Source organism: Pan paniscus, chromosome 15 (genome assembly GCF_029289425.2).
Source record: "Pan paniscus chromosome 15, NHGRI_mPanPan1-v2.0_pri, whole genome shotgun sequence".
Lineage (NCBI taxonomy): Eukaryota > Metazoa > Chordata > Mammalia > Primates > Hominidae > Pan > Pan paniscus.
In genome coordinates, this window is record NC_073264.2 from 101,484,995 (window position 1) to 101,506,712 (window position 21,718).

At 49.3% G+C, this 21,718-nt stretch overlaps 1 protein-coding gene across 6 annotated transcripts in view; it reads right to left on the reverse strand.

The window, feature by feature from the left end:
- Positions 1-394: 394 nt before the first annotated feature.
- WARS1 (tryptophanyl-tRNA synthetase 1) overlaps positions 395-21,718 on the reverse strand; it is a 41,017-nt gene continuing 19,693 nt past the window's right edge. For all 6 annotated transcript variants that reach the window (XM_055098013.2, XM_003832857.5, XM_063596127.1 and 3 more), the window contains 7 exons: positions 19,489-19,608; positions 18,728-18,910; positions 11,732-11,832; positions 9,898-10,010; positions 9,019-9,192; positions 3,673-3,813; positions 395-1,639 (listed from right to left, as the gene is read on the reverse strand). In XM_055098013.2, the coding sequence (XP_054953988.1) occupies positions 1,478-1,639; positions 3,673-3,813; positions 9,019-9,192; positions 9,898-10,010; positions 11,732-11,832; positions 18,728-18,910; positions 19,489-19,608 (994 nt within the window). In that variant the 3' untranslated portion in view covers positions 395-1,477. The remainder of the gene's footprint in view (positions 1,640-3,672; positions 3,814-9,018; positions 9,193-9,897; positions 10,011-11,731; positions 11,833-18,727; positions 18,911-19,488; positions 19,609-21,718) is intronic.

The window sequence follows — 21,718 nt, forward strand, 5'->3', positions numbered from 1 at the left end:
GCTCCCTTGCAGCTCGGCCTCTGCCCTGGGCCTCATGTGAATGGGGCCCGACCTGGCTCCCAGCCTGTGCTCCCCGTCACTACACAGCACCACTAAGCACCCCACGGCCAGCCCCTCCTCTGAAAAGCGAGGGCAACCTCTGCCTGCGTTCTCCGTCAGCTGCTGGAAATGAGAAATGTGGTGAGAGGGAGCCCGCACCAGGATGCTGCTAAGGGCTCCCCCAGCACAAGCCCATTCCTGGGAGCTGTGGCACAACACCATGGGGTTCCTGGGACTGTGCGCTTTCATCCCCAAATTTTGACTCCAGCAGACTCGAGGTCATCCACAGAAGGGTGAGGGGAGGGGTCTCTGCTCCCTCCTCAGACCTCCCAGACAGAGCACAATGACAAGAGCAGAAGCCAAGGAAGTTTATTTACTCTACTGGGTGACAGGAGGGCAGAGTGCTCCAGAGGAGACCCAGATACATCAACCAAGGGCTTCCCTGAGATTTGGCTTTGCTCTTCCAGGCCTGCACATGCTGCGTGATGAAATGAGGCCTGCCTAGACATCTGTGAGGGCCTCGAGGGCTGCTGCCTCGACTTTCTCCCTAGCTAAGTCCACCCGTCCAGGGACACAGCCAGGGAACTGCTCTGTGCTGACTTCCACTGCAGCCAAGGGTCAAAATGAAGCATCTGCGGAGGCCAGGACTCCTTGGCATCGGACACAGTCAGGGGAAAAGCCACCCTGACTCTGCAGGACAGAGGGTCTAGGGTCATTTGGCAGGAGAACACTGGTGTGCCAAGGGAAGCGAGCATGATTTCTGGAGTGGACTACATGCATGGTCTGGAGTTCAGTAAACTGGAAAGTTTCACCCCCAAGTCTTAATTTAATCAAAATTGCTGAACTCTGTTCAATCTTCATTGTTAAAAGCAGCTTTAAAGCTGGCTGATTTCTTAGTCAAATGTATAACGAAGCTTTTACTTATCAATTTCTTTTTGGGAGGGGGCATGGGCTGAAATACATCTTGTGCTCAATAAACCTCCCCACATCAATATTTCAAAGCACTTTCTAGGTTACAATAATGACATTTCAATTCCATATACGCATACATAGAATATATATTCTTAAACAGAGTGGGTCTTAAGAGTATACTTGGAACCCTCGGAGTCCTCCACGGACAAGAACAGGGTGGCCCATGGACTTCCAGCCAAAGGCTCCACTCTGGGGCTGCTTTGGGGAGAGACTCACAGCTGGACTTCTCTATCCGACCATGCAATGTTAGCCAGCACCAATTACCCACAATGCTTTGCCCATAAGAGATAGAAATAATGGAACGCACAGGAAGAAACAGTATTGATAACATACACAGGCTTACAGAGGCCAGGCCCAGTAATTACCATGAGACAGAAGCCTACAGGTGGCGGTGCTTTGACTGGGCTGGGATTATTGATACGTTACTGATACATCACTTCTTTTGTAAGCATATGTAAAACGAGTGCTACTGAAAGTCGAAGGACAGCTTCCGGGGAGTCATGAACTCTTTCACTATCTCATCCGTGACCTCCTTGCGCCGGGCCTGGTGCTCTGCGATCAAGGGCTGCAGAACCTCTATGAGTGCCTTCTTGAGCTCACCGGTGAGCATGGCTCCGCTGGTGTAATCCTGCCCGGAGGGAGACAGCCACGTGAGAGATGGCTCCACATGTCCTGAGCGGCTCCTTCCTGCCTCGGGCACCAGCTCAGCCCACACCACCCATGCAGAGCCTGGCACGTGGGTGGCACTCAGAAGTGAGATCTGTTGTTACCACAACAATAACCTATACCTTCAGCTACACTTTTCCTAAAACGGCTAGAAACCTGGCTCTGACGATAGCCATGACTTGGCCTCTCACAGTGAAAGGGCCAATGGGGAGGGCAGTCCCCACCCCTACCGATGCTAGGGGCCATTCCCCCAGGCACTAAACAACAACAATTCCTGGCAGCCGTATGGCTTCTGTAAAATCTTGCTAATTTTTTTTTTTTTTGAGACGGAGTCTCACTCTGTTGCCAGGTTGGAGTGCAGTGGCATGATCTTGGCTCACTGCAACCTCCACCTCCCAGGTTCAAGTGATTCTCCTGCCTCAGCCTCCTGAGTAGCTGGGATTACAGGTGCCTGCCACCACGCCTGGCTAATTTTTGTATTTTTAGTAGAGATGGGATTTCACCATATTGGCCAGGCTGGTCTCGATCTCCTGACCTCGTGATCCACCCCGCCCCCCCCAACCCGCCTCGGCCTCCCAAAGTGCTAGGATTACAGGCGTGAGCCACTGCGCCCAGCCAAATCTTGCTAATTTTTTCTTTTTCTGATTGTACTGCATGCTCATTAAGCAAATTTAATAAAGTACCCAAACCACAAAGCAGCAGCAAAGAAAAATCACCTACAAATTGCCCGCCTAAAAAATGCCCAGAGGTGGGGTCTGCCGCTAACATTTGGTAAATTTTCTTCACATTTCTTTCCCTGTGCATTTCATTTAAACACAGTTAACTCCTCCCTGAGTTTTCATTTGGTATCCTTTTTTCACTATCATAGGCATATTTTCCTGTGACACTAAAACTTTTTTTTTTTTTTTTAAAGAAATGAGGGTCTTGGCTGGACGCGGTGGTCACACCTGTAATCCAAGCACTTTGGGAGGCCAAGGCGGGTGGATCACGAGGTCGGGAGATCGAGACCATCTTGACTAAGACGGTGAAACCCTGTCTCTACTAAAAATACAAAAAAATTAGCCGGGCATGGTGGCGGGTGCCTGTAGTCCCAGCTACTCGGGAGGCTGAGGCAGGAGAATGGCGTGAATCTGGGAGGCAGAGCTTGCAGTGAGCCGAGATCGCGCCACTGCACTCCAGCCTGGGTGACACAGCAAGACTCTGTCTCAAAAAAAAAAAAAAAAAAAAAAGAAATGAGGGTCTTGCTATGTCGCCCAGGCTGGATTTGAACTCCTGGGCTCAAGGGATCCTCCTGTCTCAGCTTCCCAAGTAGCAGGGGCTACAGATGTGTGCCACCATGCCCTGCATATGAACACTTAAAATAGTTCATGCCTGCATAATAATCCACCTTGTAACAATTCTAATTTAACATTTCCTCTGTTGTACTGAGTCTGTGTTGAACTTTTTGCTATTATCATTTTTAACATCTTTGTGTGGAAAGCTTTCTCTTACTCAGGATTATTTCCTTGGAAAAAATCTAAGAATGAGAAAACCTGAGGAGAAGCTCTGAACATTTTTGGGCTCTTTGTACCCAGTACCAAACTGCTTCCTGAGGCCGTGCTGATAAACACTCTGCTCACTTGAGTGTGCCTTGAAGCGTCTGCTTCATAATCACTGAAAATAGTCAATGGCAACACAAAAGCCCCTACTAATTCTATACTCAACTGTCTTAGCTTTGATCACGTTAACTTATATTTCTCTGATGACTAATAAAGCAAGACTGTTTTGTGTGGCTCCTAAATGAATAGCGATTTGTATCTGCTCTTTCGTGATTTGTTCATGAGGCTTCTGAGCCCAGGTCTAAAAACCATGAGGGCGACTCTACTCAGTTTTCACCTTGTTTCAGTTGAGCACCTCCGACCAAGCCTTCATGCCCGGCTGTTGGAGCCTTCCAGGCCCCATGGGCAGGAGTGGGTGGCTGGAGGCGGCTGTGGGCCCTTGGGGTTCCCTGCTCACCTTCCTGATCTGCTCGAGCTTGTCGTCGTCCTCGAGGAAGAAGGTCAGGTACATGAAAGACACGTCCACATCACAGTTGCCCCCAAACTGCCTGTGCTCCTCGATGGTGTCTCTCCCTCCAGAAAACGCATGCTTATTGACCTGCGCCAGAAGAGGACACAGACATGCTCCTCAGTCCTGCTCATCCTGTGCCTGGACACTGGCTAGAAGCCCAAGTGTGGAAGTCAGAGGTGTGAGTGCTGTCAGATTCTGGACCAGGGAAAGGCCAAGGCGCACAGCCGGTGGGGGGCACACAGCCGGTGGGGGGCACACAGCCGGTGGGGGACCCACTGCTGTTCTTCCTGTGAGGCCTGGGTGTGAGTTACCTTGGGGCTCACTGCAGGAGAGGTGGGGGCAGATGAGCTTTGAACCCCCCATCCTCGGAGATACAGGAGAATAGAGTTGGGAAAGCCAAGGCACTGATTGAACTGAAACCTGGGACAGACAAGTTCCTCAGGTGACAAGCTTCAGAAAAAGGATGGGTAAGGCCAGACATGGTAGCTTGTGCCAGTAATCTCAGCATTTTGGGAGGCTGAAGGGGGAGGATCGATTGAGGCCAGGAGGTCAAGACCAGTCTGGTAACTTAGTGAGCCCTCCTCTCTGCCAAAAAAAAAAAAAAAAAAGGAATTAGCTGGTGTGGTGACGTGCGCCTGTAGTCCTGGCGACTCAGGAGGCTGAGGTGGAAGGATCGCTCAGACTCAGGAGTTTGAGGTTATAGTGGACTGTGATTGCATCACTGCACGCCAGCCTCGGCGACAGAGCAAGACCTTGTTTCTAAAATAATAAAAACTAAAAAAAAAATAAATAAAAGAAAAAGGATGAGTAAGTCATCCTCAGAGTAAGGGAGATGGCAGGAAGGGCAGCCTCTCTTAGGGATAGGTACTGCAGTGTTAACGGGGACAGGAAAGCAGTGGCCAGCCCCACACAGAAAGCATAACAAGAAGGCACAGGGTAAGGCAGTAAGGGAGGGCAAACCCATGAGAAGTGCGCAGGGAGAGGGGCCTGCAGGCAGGTCTTCACTTACAAACAGGCAACACTGTCAGAGCTGAAAAACTCAGAAACACAATGACTTTTAGGAATTGTTAAAGATAATCACGGGGTAATTAAGGCTAATAAAAGCCAGAACAAATAGGCGAAACTCCTTCAACATTCTTTCAGTGAGCATCTGAGAAAATGTCACCCTAATTTTTTTTTTTTAGATAGGATCTCTAGTCTGTTGCCCAGGCTGGAGTGCAGTGGTGTGATCATGGCTCACTGCAGCCTTGACCTCCTGGCCTCAGGTTACCTTCCTGCCTCAGCCTCCTGAGTAGCTAGGAGTATAGGTGTGTGCCACCAGCCTGGCTAATTTTTTGGTATTTTTTGTAGAGACCAGGTTTTGTCGTGTAGCCCAGTCTGGTCTTGAACTCCTGGGCTCAAGTGATCTGCCTGCCTTGGCCTCCCGAAGTGCTGGGATTACAGGTGTGAGTCACTGTGCTCGGCTCCTTAACTTTTTTTTTTGCCACCATGCCCGGCTAATTTTGTATTTTTAGTAGAGACAGGGTTTCACCATGTTGGCCAGGCTGGTCTTGAACTCCCAACCTTAGGTGATTCGCCTGCCTTGGCCTCCCAAAGTGCTGGAACTGCAGGCATGAGCCACTGTGCCCAGTCTTAACTTTTTTTTAATGGGAAAAAAGGTGGGCAGAGTCAATAAATTCTAAGTTGTTATGTTTAGTAAGTTTCCTTAAAAGAATTCCAGAGCAGCCGGGTGCAGTGGCTCACATCTGTAATCCCAGCACTTTGGGGGGCCGAGGCAGGCAGATCACCGGAGTTAAGGAGTTTGAGACCAGCCTGACCAACATGAAGAAACCCCGTCTCTACTGAAAATACAAAATTAGCTGGGCGTGGTGTCATGTGCCTGTAATCCCAGGTATTTGGGAGCTTGAGGCAGGAGAATCGCTTGAACCCGGGAGGCGGAGGTTGCGGTGAGCCGAGATTGTGCCATTGCACTCCAGCCTGGGCAACAAGAGTGAAACTCCATCACACACACACACACACACACACACACACACACACACACACACACACACAGAATTCTAGAGCAGAGTCCTAACTAGATAAGTTGGGATCGTGCAAAAGGAGCAGATGAGTGTTGGGGCAAAGGCGCCCGTCTCCATTTTGGCAGGGCATTGCTGAGAGGCTGGGCAGGGAAAGCAGCAGTCACGCGAGAGGCTCAGGCAAGGCCCATGCGAGGGGCTGGTGCAGTGGCTCACGCCTGTAATCCCAGCACTTTGGGAGGCCAAGGCGGGCGGATTACGAGGTCAGCAGATCAAGACCATCCTGGCTGACACGGTGAAACCCCGTCTCTACTAAAATACAAAAAATTAGCTGGGTGTGGTGGCGGGCGCCTGTAGGCCCAGCTACTCCGGAGCCTGAGGTAGGAGAATGGCGTGAACCTGGGAGGCAGAGCTTGCAGTGAGCCGAGATTGCGCCACTGCACTCCACCCTGGGCGACAGAGTGAGACTCCATCTCAAAAAAAAAAAAAAAGGAAAAAAAAAGTTATAGAACAAAAAGCTATGGAAAATATCAATAAACAGGAGGAAGAAAAAAACCACCTAGTAGTGGTGTCTCCTAGCATCTAAGTGCCTGATGGAGTCACTGCTATGTGGTGGCCATAGCCCTCCCTGCTGGGCCTTGGGGAAGAAGCTTCAGTGTCAGGAAGAAAGTCTGAGAACACAGGTCCTGGGTTCCAGGGGCAGTTTGAAGAGGATATTGAAAGGCCAGTTCCCAGACCTTTATCTGAGAGGAGAACAAGGAAACTGGTGTCTGCTGCATGTTTTTCAAGATGTGCTGGCGTCACCACCACCTGCACACTCCCCCTCCCCAGGCTTTTCCCATGGTAGGCACACAGCAGATGTGCCATCCGTGGAGGCTGTTAGGGTTGTGACATGCATTTTATCCCCAACAACCCAGTGACCTCTGTAGTGCTGTCTCTATCTTACAGGTGAAGGAAATCAGGCCCAGAGTGTCAGGAACCTGCCATATGTGACAGGGATTGGCAGGACCAGGCTGGCTCCTGGGACACCAGGCTTCTGGGTGGAGCTCGAGAACTGAGGGGCTCAGTTCTGCCTCCTTGACGTGATCGGTCCTCAGTGATGCAGGAACCAGCCTACCAGGCCTGACTTACAGGAAAATAGATGGAGGGCTGACTTGGGGGTGGGTATGGAGCACTGCTGCCAGCAACTAAGATGATGGAAGTGGGTGACCAGTGCGACTCTGTGTGACAGGAAATGATGCTGAATGGACACAGCCGGCTAGGGTGGTAGTTGGGATAAAGTTAGATAACACAGGCTTACTGTGTGCAGGTGGCAGGTACTCACTCAGCAAAGCCACCTGAGTCGTCAGCACTGTGCTATTTTTATTTTTTTAATTTGAGAGATGGGCCTCACTGTGCCACCCCAGCTGGGGTGCAGTGGCTATTCACAGGCACAATAGTAGCTCACTGCAGCCTTGAATCCCTGGGCTCAAGCCATCCTCCTGAGTAGCTGGGACTACAGGCACGTGCCACTGCCCTGCCTGAACCTGTTATTTTTAGGAGGCTGGAGCAGATGTGCCCTCTCTTTTCTAGTGTGGAGATTCTGATTTTGGAGCTGAAGTCGGGCACGGGGATTTAGAGTGAGGGCCTGGGCGGGCCCTGTTCTGCCCCACAAGAAGCCTGCAGGCCCAGTGACCATCTGTAGGCCTCTGTTTTTCCTGACCTCATGCTAACTGCTCACCTCGAGGGCTCTACTGGTCCCTAAGTGAATGATAAATGTCCCAGATCCATAAACAAGTTTTTCTTTTCTTTTCTTTTCTTTTTTTTGAGCTGGAGTCTCACTCTGTTGCCCAGGCTGGAGAACAGTGGTGCGATCTCGGCTCACTGCAACCTCTGTCTTCCAGGGTCAAACAATTCTCCTGCCTCAGCCTCCCAAGTAGCTGGGATTATAGGTGCCTGCCACCAAGCCTGGTTAATTTTTGTATTTTTAGTAGAGACAAGGGTTTCACCATGTTGGCCAGGCTGGTCTCGAACTCCTGACCTCAGGTGATCCACCTGCCTCGGCCTCTCAAAGTGCTGGAATTATAGGTGTGAGCTATCGCACCTGGCCATAAACAACTTTTTCCAAACAACTTTTCAGAAGCAAAATAAAACAGTGGACTTTTCCAATGGCGCTTCCCTCCCCACTTTGCACCCTGTGCTCCGGATGTTTTGGCCAGAAGTGAAAGGGAAAGAAAAGTCTTCAATTATACCAGCTTCCAACTGAGTGGGGAGAGTTGGTGGAGGGCATGTCTTAGGAAGTTTTGATATGAAAGGCTTCCCCATTGTCAACCAGAACCTGCTTGGGACTTTCCAGAACGGTCAGGGGCAGTGACTCAGAGGGCATGTGACATGCCTCAAATACAGTTCCCAGCATTCCCACTGCAATCTTCTAGCCTGCAAACACACACCTGATTCCAAAGAAAATGTCAACTGCTTTGTGTAACAGTGAGGCAATTATATATATACACTGGCTGTTGAGGAACGAGGCAACAGAACTGGGGCCATGCAAAATAAGGAAGCTCAAACTAACTTCTCCTTTTAGTTTCTCTAGTGATTTGTCAAATGTTTGCTGAATGCCTGCTGCATGCATCCCTCCTAGGGCCAGCAGGACTGTCCCATGGACGAACATTTCTCAGTTCTGTGTCTCTCAGTGAGAACGCTCTCTGGGAGAAAACCAGCTCATAACCCTTGCTTGGTAATGGCTGCTCAGGGCCAGGAGAGCAGTGCTGCTGATTCCTGGTGGTGGAAACTTGGTCAAGTGGCTGGGCTTCTCTAAGCCTCATCATCTCATCTTTAAAGGGAATAGCACCACCACCTCCCAGTGAGAATGAAACATGAGAAAACATAAATAAGGCACCGGGTCCAGCCCCTGGAACACAGCTGATGATGAGAAATATACACAAATCTTTTCCATTATTTAATAACATCCACACTAATTATAACTTTAAGGAAATTGCCATGACTTTGCCTGCAGAACAGTGCTGGTAAGAAAAGCAGAAAAGGAAAAAAAGAAAAAAAAATTCAAAATTTTACCTAAACGAAAGGACACAAAACAAATTCACCTGATTCATGTGGGAAGGACAGGCTGCCTTGAGTTCTGCAGGGAGCAAAGTTGGCAATCCTGGAGTTCAGCATTGCTACGGTGGCTGGGTGGCTGAAGCCCAAAGCACTGCGCAGTGGTGTGTGTGTGCGTGTGCCCCCCAGGGCATGTTTCTGATCCCGCTGGCTGCCCTCTGCCTGGGCCACTGCTCACCTTGGTTTTGATCTGCTTGGCCGTGTCAGTGAGGAAGATGGAGGAGTTGGGGTCGCTGGCACTCATTTTGGTCTGGGCGCCCTGCAGGGCGGGGAAGAAGGTGGAGTGCAGCAGGGCTGGTTTAGGATAGCCGATCCTGGGGGCAACGTCCCTTGTCATTCTAAAGTAAGGATCCTGTGGGGAGAGTAAGGACCCTGATGAGGGTGGCCAGAAAACATGCCAGCTTTCAGCCATGAGCAGTCCCTGTGAGCATCTTCCCAGAAGGCTCTCATGCTTCCAACCAAAGAAATTCACTCCCTCCTCCCCTTCATATCTTTTCCTTTTTTTTTTAAATTTTACTTCCAGTTCTGGGATACATGTACAGAACATGCAGGTTTGTTACATAGGTATACATGTGCCATGGTGGTTTGCTGCACCCATCAACCCGTCATCTAGGTTTTAAGCCCCGCGTGCATTAGGTATTTGTCCTAATGCTCTCCCTCCCCTTGCCCCCCACTCCCCAACTTTCTTTCCTTGTTTTTGAGACAGAGCCTTGCTCTGTCGCCCAGGCTGGAGTGCAGTGATGCACTCTCGCTGCAACCTCTGCCTCTGGGGTTCAAGCGAGGCGAGTAGCTGGGATTACAGGCGCCTGCCACCACATCTGGCTAAATTTTGTATTTTTAGTAGAGACGAGGTTTCGCCATGTTGGCCAGGTTGGTTTTGAACTCCTGGCCTCAAGTGATCCGCCTGCCTTGGCCTCTCAGAGTGCTGGTATTACAGGCGTGAGCCACCCTGCCTGGCTGCCCATCATATCTTTCAACACCTCTCCCCGCTGAAGAGTAAGAGGAACCTGCTGTCAATGCCCCAGACTTAGAGAGCCTTGCTTTTCTGCCTGCTGACCTGGTCAATGGCACATGGGATAAGGCACTGGATATCCGTCCTGTCTCGGAAGATCTGTGGGAATGAGTTGCTGAAGGAGGGAGCAGCCTGGATGGCAGGAAAACTGATCTTCCCTGAAAATGAGAAAAAGTATTTTTACACGTGAGATGAGTTCCTGTTCTGCTTAGTTAATAAAGGAATGAACAAAAACAGGTTTTCTCCCATTATAAAACAATCATTAAAATAAATCTAAAAAATACAGAAAAGTAGAAAGAACAAGCTGTACAGTTGCAATGTGTCTCATTTCACCCATTTTCTTTATATATTTTACTCTATGCATTTTTGTTGTGATTACACTATATTTGGTCTTTCCTTGGCTTTTTCTTTTCCTTTTTTTTTTTTTTCTCAGAAGGAGTCTCGCTTTGTTGCCAGGCTGGAGTGTGGTGGCTCGATCTCAGCTCACCGCTACCTCCGCCTCCTGGGGTTCAAGTGATTCTCCTGCCTCAGGCTCCCGAGTAGCTGGGACTACAGGTGCGTACCACACCCAGCTGATTTTTGTATTTTTGGTAGAGATGAGGTTTCATCATGTTGGCCAGCATGGTCTCAATCTCTTGACCTCGTGATCTGCCCACCTCGGCCTCCCAAAGTGCTGGGATTACAGGCGTGAGCCACCGCGCCCGGCCTTCCTTGCCTTTTTCATTGTAATGACTACCCATGTTGTTACTAAGTATATTCTATCCTATCAATGTATCATATTATTTAACCATTCTCTAGCCACCTTCCACATTTAATTATCAGAAGTTATGATGAATGTATTTTGATATTTAAAAGTGTTTAGTGTTTTGGATGTTGTTGCTGTTATTACTGTCATTAGTATTTGCTTAGACCTGCAGAAGCAGAACTTTTGACCTCTCTATGGCCCCTGACAGGTGGTGCCACGCCAGCCCCCACCAAGTGGCGGCACCCAGACCCTTGGGTGAGCACAGATGTTTCCGGGCCCTGGGCACGCGGTGGGCCCAGGGTGACCCTGACGCTGTGGAGCACACGCTGCTGTGGCTCTGGCTCCGAGCAGGGTGAACACTCCTCACGGAGAGCCCCGGCAGCGCATCCCAGGGAGCTGGCTCGGCTGGCAGCTGACTGAAGGCCTCAGGGGCCTGCTAGGCCTGAAGCCATGCCCCAAACATTGAGAGAGGAGGGGATCAGAAGGCCCAGCCACAAGTCTCAAGGACCAAAAGTCTAAAAGTCTACGAAGCCAATGCATCTGAAAGACACATGGAAATTTATGGAGAGGGCCATGAAGGCATGCAGGTGGGAGGCAAACCATTTGCACATCTGCTGGGGTGGAGCCATGGAAGGAGAGCAGGGCAGGGGTGGGAAGGCTCCAGAAGACCTCGAGTCAAGCCCCTCATCTTACATGTGGGGACACTGAGGCCCAGGGAGACAAAGACTCAAAGTCCCTCTCATGGGCAGCAGACCTAGCTGTGCTTCTTCATCACCCCTGGGTTCCATCCAAGGCCACCCTACACTGACTGGGGTCCCACCAGAGCTGTTGGAACTCCAAAGTCATCCTTAGATTTTTCTTTCTTCTAAACCTTAAGACGGGTGACAAGAGAGGGACAGACTCACATCCTGAAGTGCAGCTTCACCCAACCCAGAGAAGCTGCTCAATGCATTACACTAGCTAGTCAGATTCCAGGACAACGATGACCCACCCACGCCTGGGCGTCCTACTTAAAGAGACAGTTGCAAACGCTAACATCTCAGAGATATTTAAACCAGGCATGTGTCTCCTCCACAACTCTGCTCCTTTTTGAAGGGTGCAGGGAGTGGTCCACAGCAGCAGTGGGCCCCTTACCAATGCAGTCGCTGTCAGTGAAGCCGAAAATGCCTTTCACTTGGTTGAAGGTAACATGCTTTTGAATCTTCACCACATTTTTGTAGAAACCTGAGCTCATCCTGCAAAGACAACGAGAATGAAATCCCAAACGGGAGGGCGGCCTTCACTGAAGGCAAAGTCACAGTTATTAAAATTGGATGCCAATGAGTAGTGGCATGGGCCAGACTCGGGGCCACATTGTGGTCAACACATAAGCACCGGGAAGGTGCCAGGAAGTCATCTGTAGGCAAAGATACCTGCATCAGGCAAAGCAGACACACGTTTACCTGTGGAGTTGACTGGGAAAGGCAGAAACCAGTGTGAAACCAACGTGAAGCTGACATACAAACAAGGCAAGAACACAAGCAGATTCAGAGACTTGCAGCTAGCATGAAAAATTTAAATTCTGCCAGGGTCAGCAGTTCAGTGGGCTGTGGAGCTCAAGTCTGGGAGCCCCCAGGAGCTTCTTTGCTGAGACATACTGTGTTGTGGGAGACCATCTGCTTGTTGTCGGATGAGCGTATGGATAGAAACCCACGGCCCGAGAAGGAGGAAGGCCTGTTTCAGTGCAGCTGGTCCTCCTAGTCTCTGGCCACTGCTCCCCACTGCTGTTTGGGCAGAACTAACCCTATCCACAGCAACAGGGCTAGGCCACAGTGGCTGATTCAAGCAACCCAACTCTCTCTTCTGGATGGTGAGGGGTGTGGGTACCAGGCCTGAATCTGTGGCAGCCGTTCCGCTACCAGAAGGAACTAGGCTGAAGAAGAAGCAAACACAGTGGGGTGTAGGGGTTTGGCAGAACCCAGAGTGGCTTCTTTTTTTTTTGTTTTGAGACAGAGTCTCACTCTGTAGCCCAGGCTGGAGTGCAGTGGCATGATCTTGGCTCACTGCAATCTCCATCTCTTGGGTTCAAGCAATTCTCCTGCCTCAGCCTCCTGAGTAGCTGGGATTACAGCTGCTCGCCACCATGCCTGGCTAATTTTTGTATTTTTAGTAGAGATGGGGTTTCACCATGTTGTCCAGGCTGGTCTCAAACTCCTGACCTCAGGTGATCCACCTGCCTTGGCCTCCCAAAGTGCTGGGATTACAGGTGTGAGCCACCGTGCCCAGCCAAGTGGCTTCTTATATTGCAAGTGGCTTCTTATATTGCATCTTTGTATTACTATATTCAGTAGCTTTTTCTCTAGGCCCTACCATGTGTTAGACAATACGAGGGAAAAGGGGGAAGGCTGGTGTCTTGTAAGTGTTTACACCATGTGGCAGGAGCTGTGCTAGATGCTGCGTATGTGTCAATACTCCAAAAATCCCCTTCAAAGTAGTAGCATTGCCTCCACCTTACAGTTAGACTAGGCTCAAAGAAGTTCAGGGTCATAGCCACAGGCCCAGTGAATACAGGGGCTGGGATCCCAACACAGATTCACCTGGCCCCAAAGCCTATGCTTTTCTCACGACATCTTATCCTTTAGAAGAGTTTAGACTTTTGGGGCAGGGCGGAGAACTACTGAATGTCTTTGTGCAGGTGGGGTGGGGTGTCAGGAGTGCAGCGACACTGGCTGTTTGTGCTGGGCGAAGCACAATGCTGGGAGGCCTGTAACGGTCAAGGTCAGTGCCAAGGTCTGTCCAGGTTGAGCAGAGGCAGCATGGGAGGGATGGACTGTGTCTTTCGCCTAGCAGCCAGCTGAGTTTCAGGCCCTGGGGGGCACTGGAGAGGGCGGGCGCAGTACTGTGAAGGGGCATGCCAGGAGAACCCAGCATCTGTGTCACCCACTCAGCACAATGGAAACAACAGAGAGCAAGAGCACAGCCAACAGCAGCACTGCCTGGGAAGATGCGGCCTTTGTCCTCCTGCCAAGCAAGCCAAGAACACCGCAGGCAGGGAGGGTCCCTCCTGGGCACCGCAGCAGGCCTCACAGCCAGTAAGGACAGCAGCTGTCTGTCACCTGGGGAGATGGGCTGCAGCAAAGACTCCAGGTGCCCTTGGGATTGAGGCACCTGGGACACCCTAACCCCTACAAGGAGGGAAAGTCTCCAGTACCCCCAAACTGTGGCAGGACTGTAGCTTCGTGGTGTCTGACTGGTATTTCTGAGTTAGAGCACGCTGCCCTTTCTTAGAAGACTGGTCATTACTTGCTGCAAGCTGCTGCCACTGTGCTGGCTGCAGGGTGAATACAGGTGCTGCACCGTGAGCACACGTGATCCTCCCCTCAAGGGACGGCTGTCCCCCTGCACAGCTGAGACGGACCCATCACGCAAAGCAGCCATGCCAGTGCCGGCACATGGAGGCTTCTCACTGGCTGCAGTGAACACACTTAACTGTATATCACATATGGCTGAACCACCAGTTACCCCAGGGAGGGCACCTGCTTTTCACTCTCAGACAGGGTTTAAAGTAGGAAGAGATTTTAGATTACAACATTTACTGAGCACTCCCCAGGTGCCAGGCGTGGCTTGAAGCACTTTATATGCAGTGCAGGCACTATCATCTCCTGACCACAGTCTTCTCTACCCCTGCCCTTTGTCCCTATTATCACCATAGAACTTATTATCACCTGATTGATCACCTGTTAGCTGATTCTCCCCATTAGAAGAGAGGCTTTACACAGCTGCTGAGATAATGGTTTTGCTCCCTGCTGTACCCCCAGCATGAGTCTGGCATATAGCAGATGTCCAGTAAATATTTGTAGAACAAAGGAGCAGAGTGGAGAAAGCAGGCAGAGGGGAGCTCCTCCCATGCCCGGGCCACACAGTGGACGGCCGTCAAGCAGAGCACTTGCAACCTCTGCTATGCTGCCCTCCACTAGCACCCAGCTTCCTTCCTCACAGGAACATGGAAGCTCAGAGATTTAAGGACTTGCCCAAGGGAACAAGACCAGGCAGGGGCAGAGCTGGGTCTGGAACACAAGTTTTCAGACTCCCAGCTCAGTGCCTTTGCATCCCTCAGGGCCCTGGGCAGGAAGGCTGTTCTGGGGCCATGTGCAATGTGCAGGGGGAACTGCACTGGCCTCCTCCCTCATGGAGGCCTCACCACCTCCCTCCCACTCAAAGAGGGAGGCTGGCTTTGTTGAATTTCCAGTTCCTAAACACCAGGAAGGAGCTTTATTAAGCCAAAGATACAGATTTTGAGTTAAATTCAAGAAAGAAAAGTAAAATGCTCAAATGTTTAGAAGAAACTCTTAAAGTAAAATGTTTGAATAGAGGATTTACCCTTTAAAATGTCTCTCCTCACTTTAGGTTCAATATAAAATGCCTTTCAAGAAAAGATATCATCGACCCTTTTGGCTGACATACTGTCTGGGTTTCATCTTTACCCCATGTTTGTAAACAAAAAGGAAGTTCCTGACCAGGTGCAGTGGCTCACGCATCCCAGCACTTTGGGTGGTCGAGGCGGGTGGATCACTTGAGGTCAGGAGTTCGAGACCAGCCTGGCCAACATGGTGAAACTCCGTTTCTACTAAAAATACAAAAATTAGCTGGGTGTGGTGGCGGGCACCTGTAATCCCAGCTACTCAGGAGGCTGAGGCATGAGAATTGCTTGAACCCAGGAGGCAGATATTGCAGTAAGCCGAGATCATGCCACTGCTCTCCAGTTTGGGCGACAGAGGAAGACTCCATCTCAAAAAAAGAAAAAACAAACAAAAAAAAAGGAAGTTCTTATTTAGCGAAGGTGGAGGCTGGTCAGGAGCTGCAACTGCAGTTGCCAAAGAGACAGCACGGGGAACGGCGGCCTCACTCCACGTTCAGAGAGCACTGAAAGTGGGGTTGCTCAGGTGGTGGTCTTTTCACATGGACTGTTCAAAAGTTCATCTACCCCATCGTGCATCTATTGGCTGAATCAGCTTCATGGACTATTATAGGCACTTGCTCTTGTCTCACCACCAGCATTTATATCCATCAACGAAGCGGCTCAGCTTTGCTTCTGCTGTGTCTGTGGGGCCCAGGAGGGGATGGGCCACAGAGAGCACAAATTCAGGAACTATGTGTCTTACTCAGCTAGTGGGGAGAGGGCCACACTGTACCAGATGTGGCAGAGGTAAGGCCCAGCGTGATGGAGGACCAGAGAGGGGCATCTAAATTTGGCTGTGGGGAGGGAAAGCTCCTAGGAAAAGGTGATGCTTGATCATGCCTTTGGAAGAAAGTGTAGGAATTAGCTAAGCTGGGGGTGGCAGGGTCAGGAGAGTGGGTGGGAATTCTGGGCAGCACAGAGCATGTACAAAGGAGAGGGATGTGGAACTGCAAGCTGTTCCACTGAGCTGGAGGTAGCAGTGACGCTGGAGAGGAACACAGGGCCAATCACGAAAGGGCTCGTGTGCCAAGTGAAAGGTGAGAATTCTCAATGTCATCTAAGGAGGAGAGCTGGGAAAGACCCGCAAGTGGAAGATGAGATTAGCTCTGAGTTTTAGGGAGATCACTGGCTGGTGGGGGCAGTGGTGGTGTGGGAAGAGGATAGCAGCTACTGGGCAATGCCAGCAGCACTGCCTGACTGGAAAAGGAGAAGCAGAACCCACAGTTGTCTCTGCAGAGGTTCAATCAGTTGAATCATTGTATGGAATGGGGTGAGAATAAGGAAATAAAGTGCCATGAAAATTATACTAACACGGCTGGGCATGGTGGCACACACCTGTAATCGCAGCACTTTGGGAGGCTGAGGCGGGGAGGATCACTTGAGGTCAGGAGTTCAAGACCAGCCTGGCCAACATGGCAAAACCCATGAGTAAGACTCTGTCTCAAAACAAAAAAAAAAAAAAAAAGAGAAAATTATGCTAATGATGACATCTATGTTCTTGTTTGATCCCATTTCATGGACACGGCTGCTATGACACACAGCCACTAAACCCAGGTGCCAGGATCTGGATCCCTGTCTATTTTCCTTTCTTCAAGGATGCCACAGGGCCTCCATGCTCACATGGCTGAACCAAGAGAAGTAATTTTAAAAAGATCTAATAGGTGCTGGGCGTGGTGGCTCATGCCTGTAATCCCAGTGCTTTGGGAGGCCGAGGCAGGCAGATCATGAGGTCAGAAGATCGAGACCATCCTGGCTAACACAGTGAAACCCCGTCTCTACTAAAAATACAAAAAATTAGCCGGACATGGTGGCGTGCACCTGTAGTCCCAGCTACTTGGGAGGCTGAGGCAAGAGAATGGTGTGAACCTGAGAGGCGGAGCTTGCAGTGAGCCGAGATTGCGCCACTGCACTCCAGCCTGGGTGACAGAGCGAGACTCCGTCTCAAAAACAAAAGAAAAAGAAAAAGCTAACAGTTTTACTGGCTGATAGAAGGGCGAGATTTCCTATCAGGGTATACATTGCTCTCAATGGATATAAAACCACTACTCAGTTTTTTTTTTTTTTTTGAGACAGAGTCTCACTCTGTTGCCCAGGCTGGAATGCAGTGGCACGATCTCGGCTCACTGCAACCTCCGCCTCCCAGGTTCAAGCGATTCTTCTGCCTCAGCCTCCCAAGTAGCTGCACTACAGGAGCACGCCACCACACCCGGCTAATTTTTGTGTTTTTAGTAGAGATGGGGTTTCACCATATTGGCCAGGCTGGTCTCGAACTCCTGACCTCCTGACCTTGTGATCTACCCACCTCGGCCTCCCAAAGTGCTGGGATTATAGGCATGAGCCACCACGCCTGGCTGCCACTACTCAGTTTTAAGGTCTTATAAGAGGGAACGTTCTGGGGATGCGGCTCTAAGCAAGTCCTCCTGTGCTCACTGCTCACCTGCCCCTTTAGTGTCCCTCTTATCCTGCCTCGGCATGGTCCCTGATGGTGAGCTAACATGGGAGGGCCTGCTCAGAGCCCAACCTGGGCTGCAGGAGCATAGCAATGAACCCACTCCTCCTGGGGAATCACTTTAGGGGAGGAGTAACACGTCTTTGGGGAGTGGAGTACCATGCCTTAGGAGAGACCACGCCTTAGGAGAGACCACGCCTTAGGAGAGACCATGCCTTAGGGGAGACCACGCCTTAGGGGAGACCACGCCTTAGGGGAGACCACGCCTTAGGGGAGTACTATGACTTAGAAGAGTATCTCACCTTAGGGGAGTACCACAGCTCAGGTGCTCAAGAAATATTTGTTGAGCTAGATAGTATCCTTCTTGTGATGGTTGACCAAAGTCTTATTTTTCTAACACATTTCTTGGTAATCATTTGGGATGAAACTTGAAGGATTTTCAGAATGAAATATTTTGGTTTATTAAATGGCTGATTAAAAGAACTAGACTGAGGAAACTGTGTAACCACTGAGTCTTTTCTCTGTGAGGAAAAGGTGCGTTGAAAAGGAGGAAGACATAACTCTGGAAGACTGACTATCCTTGGCGAGCAACTGCAAGGCAGGACTTCCTGGCACAGCTGAGGATGAAGATCTGAGATGCCATCATGCTGTGGCTGAGCCCATACTTTAAATTTCTGTAAATGTAATTATGGAGACAATAATCGAGTCTTTAAGATACTGATATCACTTAATCCTTTCTATGTACATACACAGCTTTTCACTTTCAAAATTATTGGTAAATAAAACCAATAAACCAGCTCATAGCATTTTTTTTTCCTTTTTGAGATGGGGTCTCGCTCTGTTGCCCAGGCTGGAGTGCAATGGCGCGATCTCAACTCACTGTAACCTCCACCTCCCGGGTTCAAGCGATTCTCCTGCTTCAGCCTCCTGAGTAGCTGGGCTTATAGGTGCGCGCCACCACACCCAACTAATTTTTGTATTTTCAATAGAGATGGGGTTTCACCACGTTGGTCAGGCTGGTCTTGAACTCCTGACCTCAAGTGATCCACCCGCCTCGGCCTCCCAAAGTGCTGGGATTACAGGTGTGGGCCACCATGGCTGGCCACTCATAGCATTTAATAAAGGAAGAAGAACATTTACTAGGCCTTAAGACCATTTCAGTTGTTTCGAATTTAGCTGTGGTCATGATAACTTGACATCCTCCTCTACCTATTGAAAAGGCAGCCAGACGTTTTCTCCTTACCCCATGTAGTCCAGGTCAGAGAATATGAAAGTCTTGTTGATGTCAAAGCCACAGGCGATGATGTCCTTGGCATTCTCCACAGCATAGCTATAGGCCTGGTCCAGGGTCAGGTCCTTCCACAGATACTTCTCGTCATCCGTCATCTGGATGACCAAGGGCACGTTAAATACATCCTGGAGCCACCTAAAGAAACACAGGGGGAGAAAGCTGACGTCTCATCTCCCCTGTGGAGGAACGCCATCGTGCATCTGAAAACACAGCTCCTACTTACAACATATGTTAAAACTTCCTTGCCTACAAAATCACAATTTGAATTGTGATATGAATTTGACTATGGATAATGATAAGGTCTACTACCATTTATTGACCAAGATGGCCCTGTGTGCTCTGTGTTAGCTGCTCTACACACTTTGTTTTGAAGCTTTACAGTAGTTCTATGAGGTAGGTATCTTCATTCTCATCTTGCAGATGTGGAAACTTAGGCTCAGAGAAGTAGCCGGCCCATGGCCATGCGGACAGGGAGCAGGATGAGAAGAGGAGCAGGCCTGGCTGACTCCAAAGCTGCGCTCTCCCCATCACTCCATGGTCCTCTAAAGTGAGCCCAGGAACAAAGTGAATGGAAGCCAAAAAAGTGCCAACTCTTGACATCTTGGTTGCTCAGCAAATGAACTAGCATGATCTTGTCAGTTCTAAACATGGTTTATAAGCAACATTCTCAATTCACTAAGAGAGTAAGAAAAGCCATAAGATCCAATACTTACTTTGTGAAAATAAATGGAATGAGGTGACCTACATGCATTGCTTCAGAAGAGGGGCCCCGGCCCGTGTACAGATAAAATGGCTTCTTATTTTCATAGGCATCAAGAACCTGATTCATATCTCTAAAGGAAAAAGGAGAAGAGGAAGAGTGTGATTTTCTGAGAAAAATATCAAGGCACTAATGCACTTTTGGAAATGAAAAATATAGACAGAGACGAAACAACATGGATAATAACTAGAATTTGTTACCTTTGGTGCTTATGATATAAATATAGACAGGAAACTTCTACTGAAATGGTTTCTCCTGTGAGTGTTTTAAAAGACAAGATGTGTGGGTTTGGAATAATGTGTTTAAAAGATGGATCCAGCTGTGCAGTTACTGGGACTCCTGGAATCCCTCCAAACATCAGTGCCGACATACTGTGAGCTTGGTACACTTCCCTGGGGATACCAGGCCAACACCATATGATCCTTGCTCAGAATCACCCAGCCCCGAGGACTCTCAGACCAATACCAGGCAAACTGCATGGGACCAGACAGTCCTGGCTTAGCAGGGAAAGTAAGAATTGTCCTCTGGGAGTTCAGAGGTCAAGTGCCCAGTTGGAGATCTATCTGGGCCCCTCAGCCAGCTTGGGACTAGGTATCTTCATCTGCAAGTCACTCAAGAGTCATCCCCCTCCCTACCAGGCTGCTTCCAATCACAGCTGCCTGCGCCCCACCTCCAGAGACTGATTCAATGGATCTGAGGCGCTCTCTGGGAATGTGTTTGTTTGTTTGTTTATTTATTTATTTTTGAGACAGAGTCTCACTCTGTCACCCAGGCTGGAGTGCAGTGGTGTGATCTCTGCTCACTGCAACCTCTGCCTCCTGGGTTCAAGCGATTCTCCTGCCTCAGCCTCCCGAGTAGCTGGGCATAGTAGGCACCTGCCACTATGCCCAGCTAATTTTTTGTGTTTTTAATAGAGACGGGGTTTCACCATGTTGGCCAGGCTGGTCTCGAACTCCTGACCTCGTGATTTGCCTGCCTCGGCCTCCCAAAGTGCTGGGATTACAGGCGTGAGCCACTGCGCCTGGCCGGGAATTTGTATTTTTAAAAAGCTCCATGAGGAGTTCCAATGTTCAGCAGGGTGGGAAACCAGCGCTCCAGGATGAATGTCTCTGGGTAAAGTGTCCCCAAATACAAGAGGAATAACTACCTTTTCCAGAGGTCTGGATAGGAGAATCTAGAGAACAGTATTCTGAAAGTGACTTCTCCTTATATTCCCCAAGCCAAGGGTCAACATTGCTTATCTCTGGACAGATACAATTGTGGGTGTTCTGGTTTTTGGGCTTAGTTTTCACTTTTTTTCCCCATGAAATGCTCACATACTGCTTTTGAAATAAGGAAAGAAAATAACCCATAATTTTGGAAGGAAAGAATCCTTCTTTGGTTCTCACAACTAACCATATGGGCTTACAGAAGAGAAAAAAATGTAACTGTGCCACGAGCTGCTTTTCTTGTGTTTATGTGGAGCATCTGAGAACTCACTGTGTGCTCGGTCCTGGGGTGAGGTGCTCCTGACAAGCGTGCAGAAATTTACTGGGTTCCAATTTTGAGATCATGTTTTATGAGGATGGATTCCAGCAGAGACTCATTCAGCTACTAAGGGAACCCAGTTACCTGCCCACCACTTGAAGCTTGACTGTACATAGTAGATCTCATTTAATCCCCAATTTTACAGATGACAAAATTAGACAGAGGGGCAGTTTGAAATTTGAGAATGGGCAAATGACTCAGGTCCTATGCTTTCCTAAGCCAAGAGGCTACAGGACTACTATACTGCAGTTAATAAATAAGTCACAAAGGCAGTGAGAAGAACCATGCCATGCTAAGATAAAAAATGCTGACTACAAACCAATAAAATTAGTAAACTTTGAACCAAAGTGACTGGGTGTGTGTGTGTGGGGGGGGGGGGGGCGTGGGGGTGGAATAAAAGAGAAGACTCAAACGGCCAAAATCAGGAATATAAGAAGGGGTATTACTACTGATCTTATAGGAATAAAAAGGATTACTACATAAGGGAATACTATGAATAACTGTACACCAATACATTAGATAACCTTGATGAAATAGACAAATTCCTAGAAACAAACTACTGAAACGAACCCAAGAAGAAATAGAAAATATACACAGATCTGGAACAAACAAAAAGACTGAATTAGTAATCAAAAAACTTCCTACAAAGAAAAGCC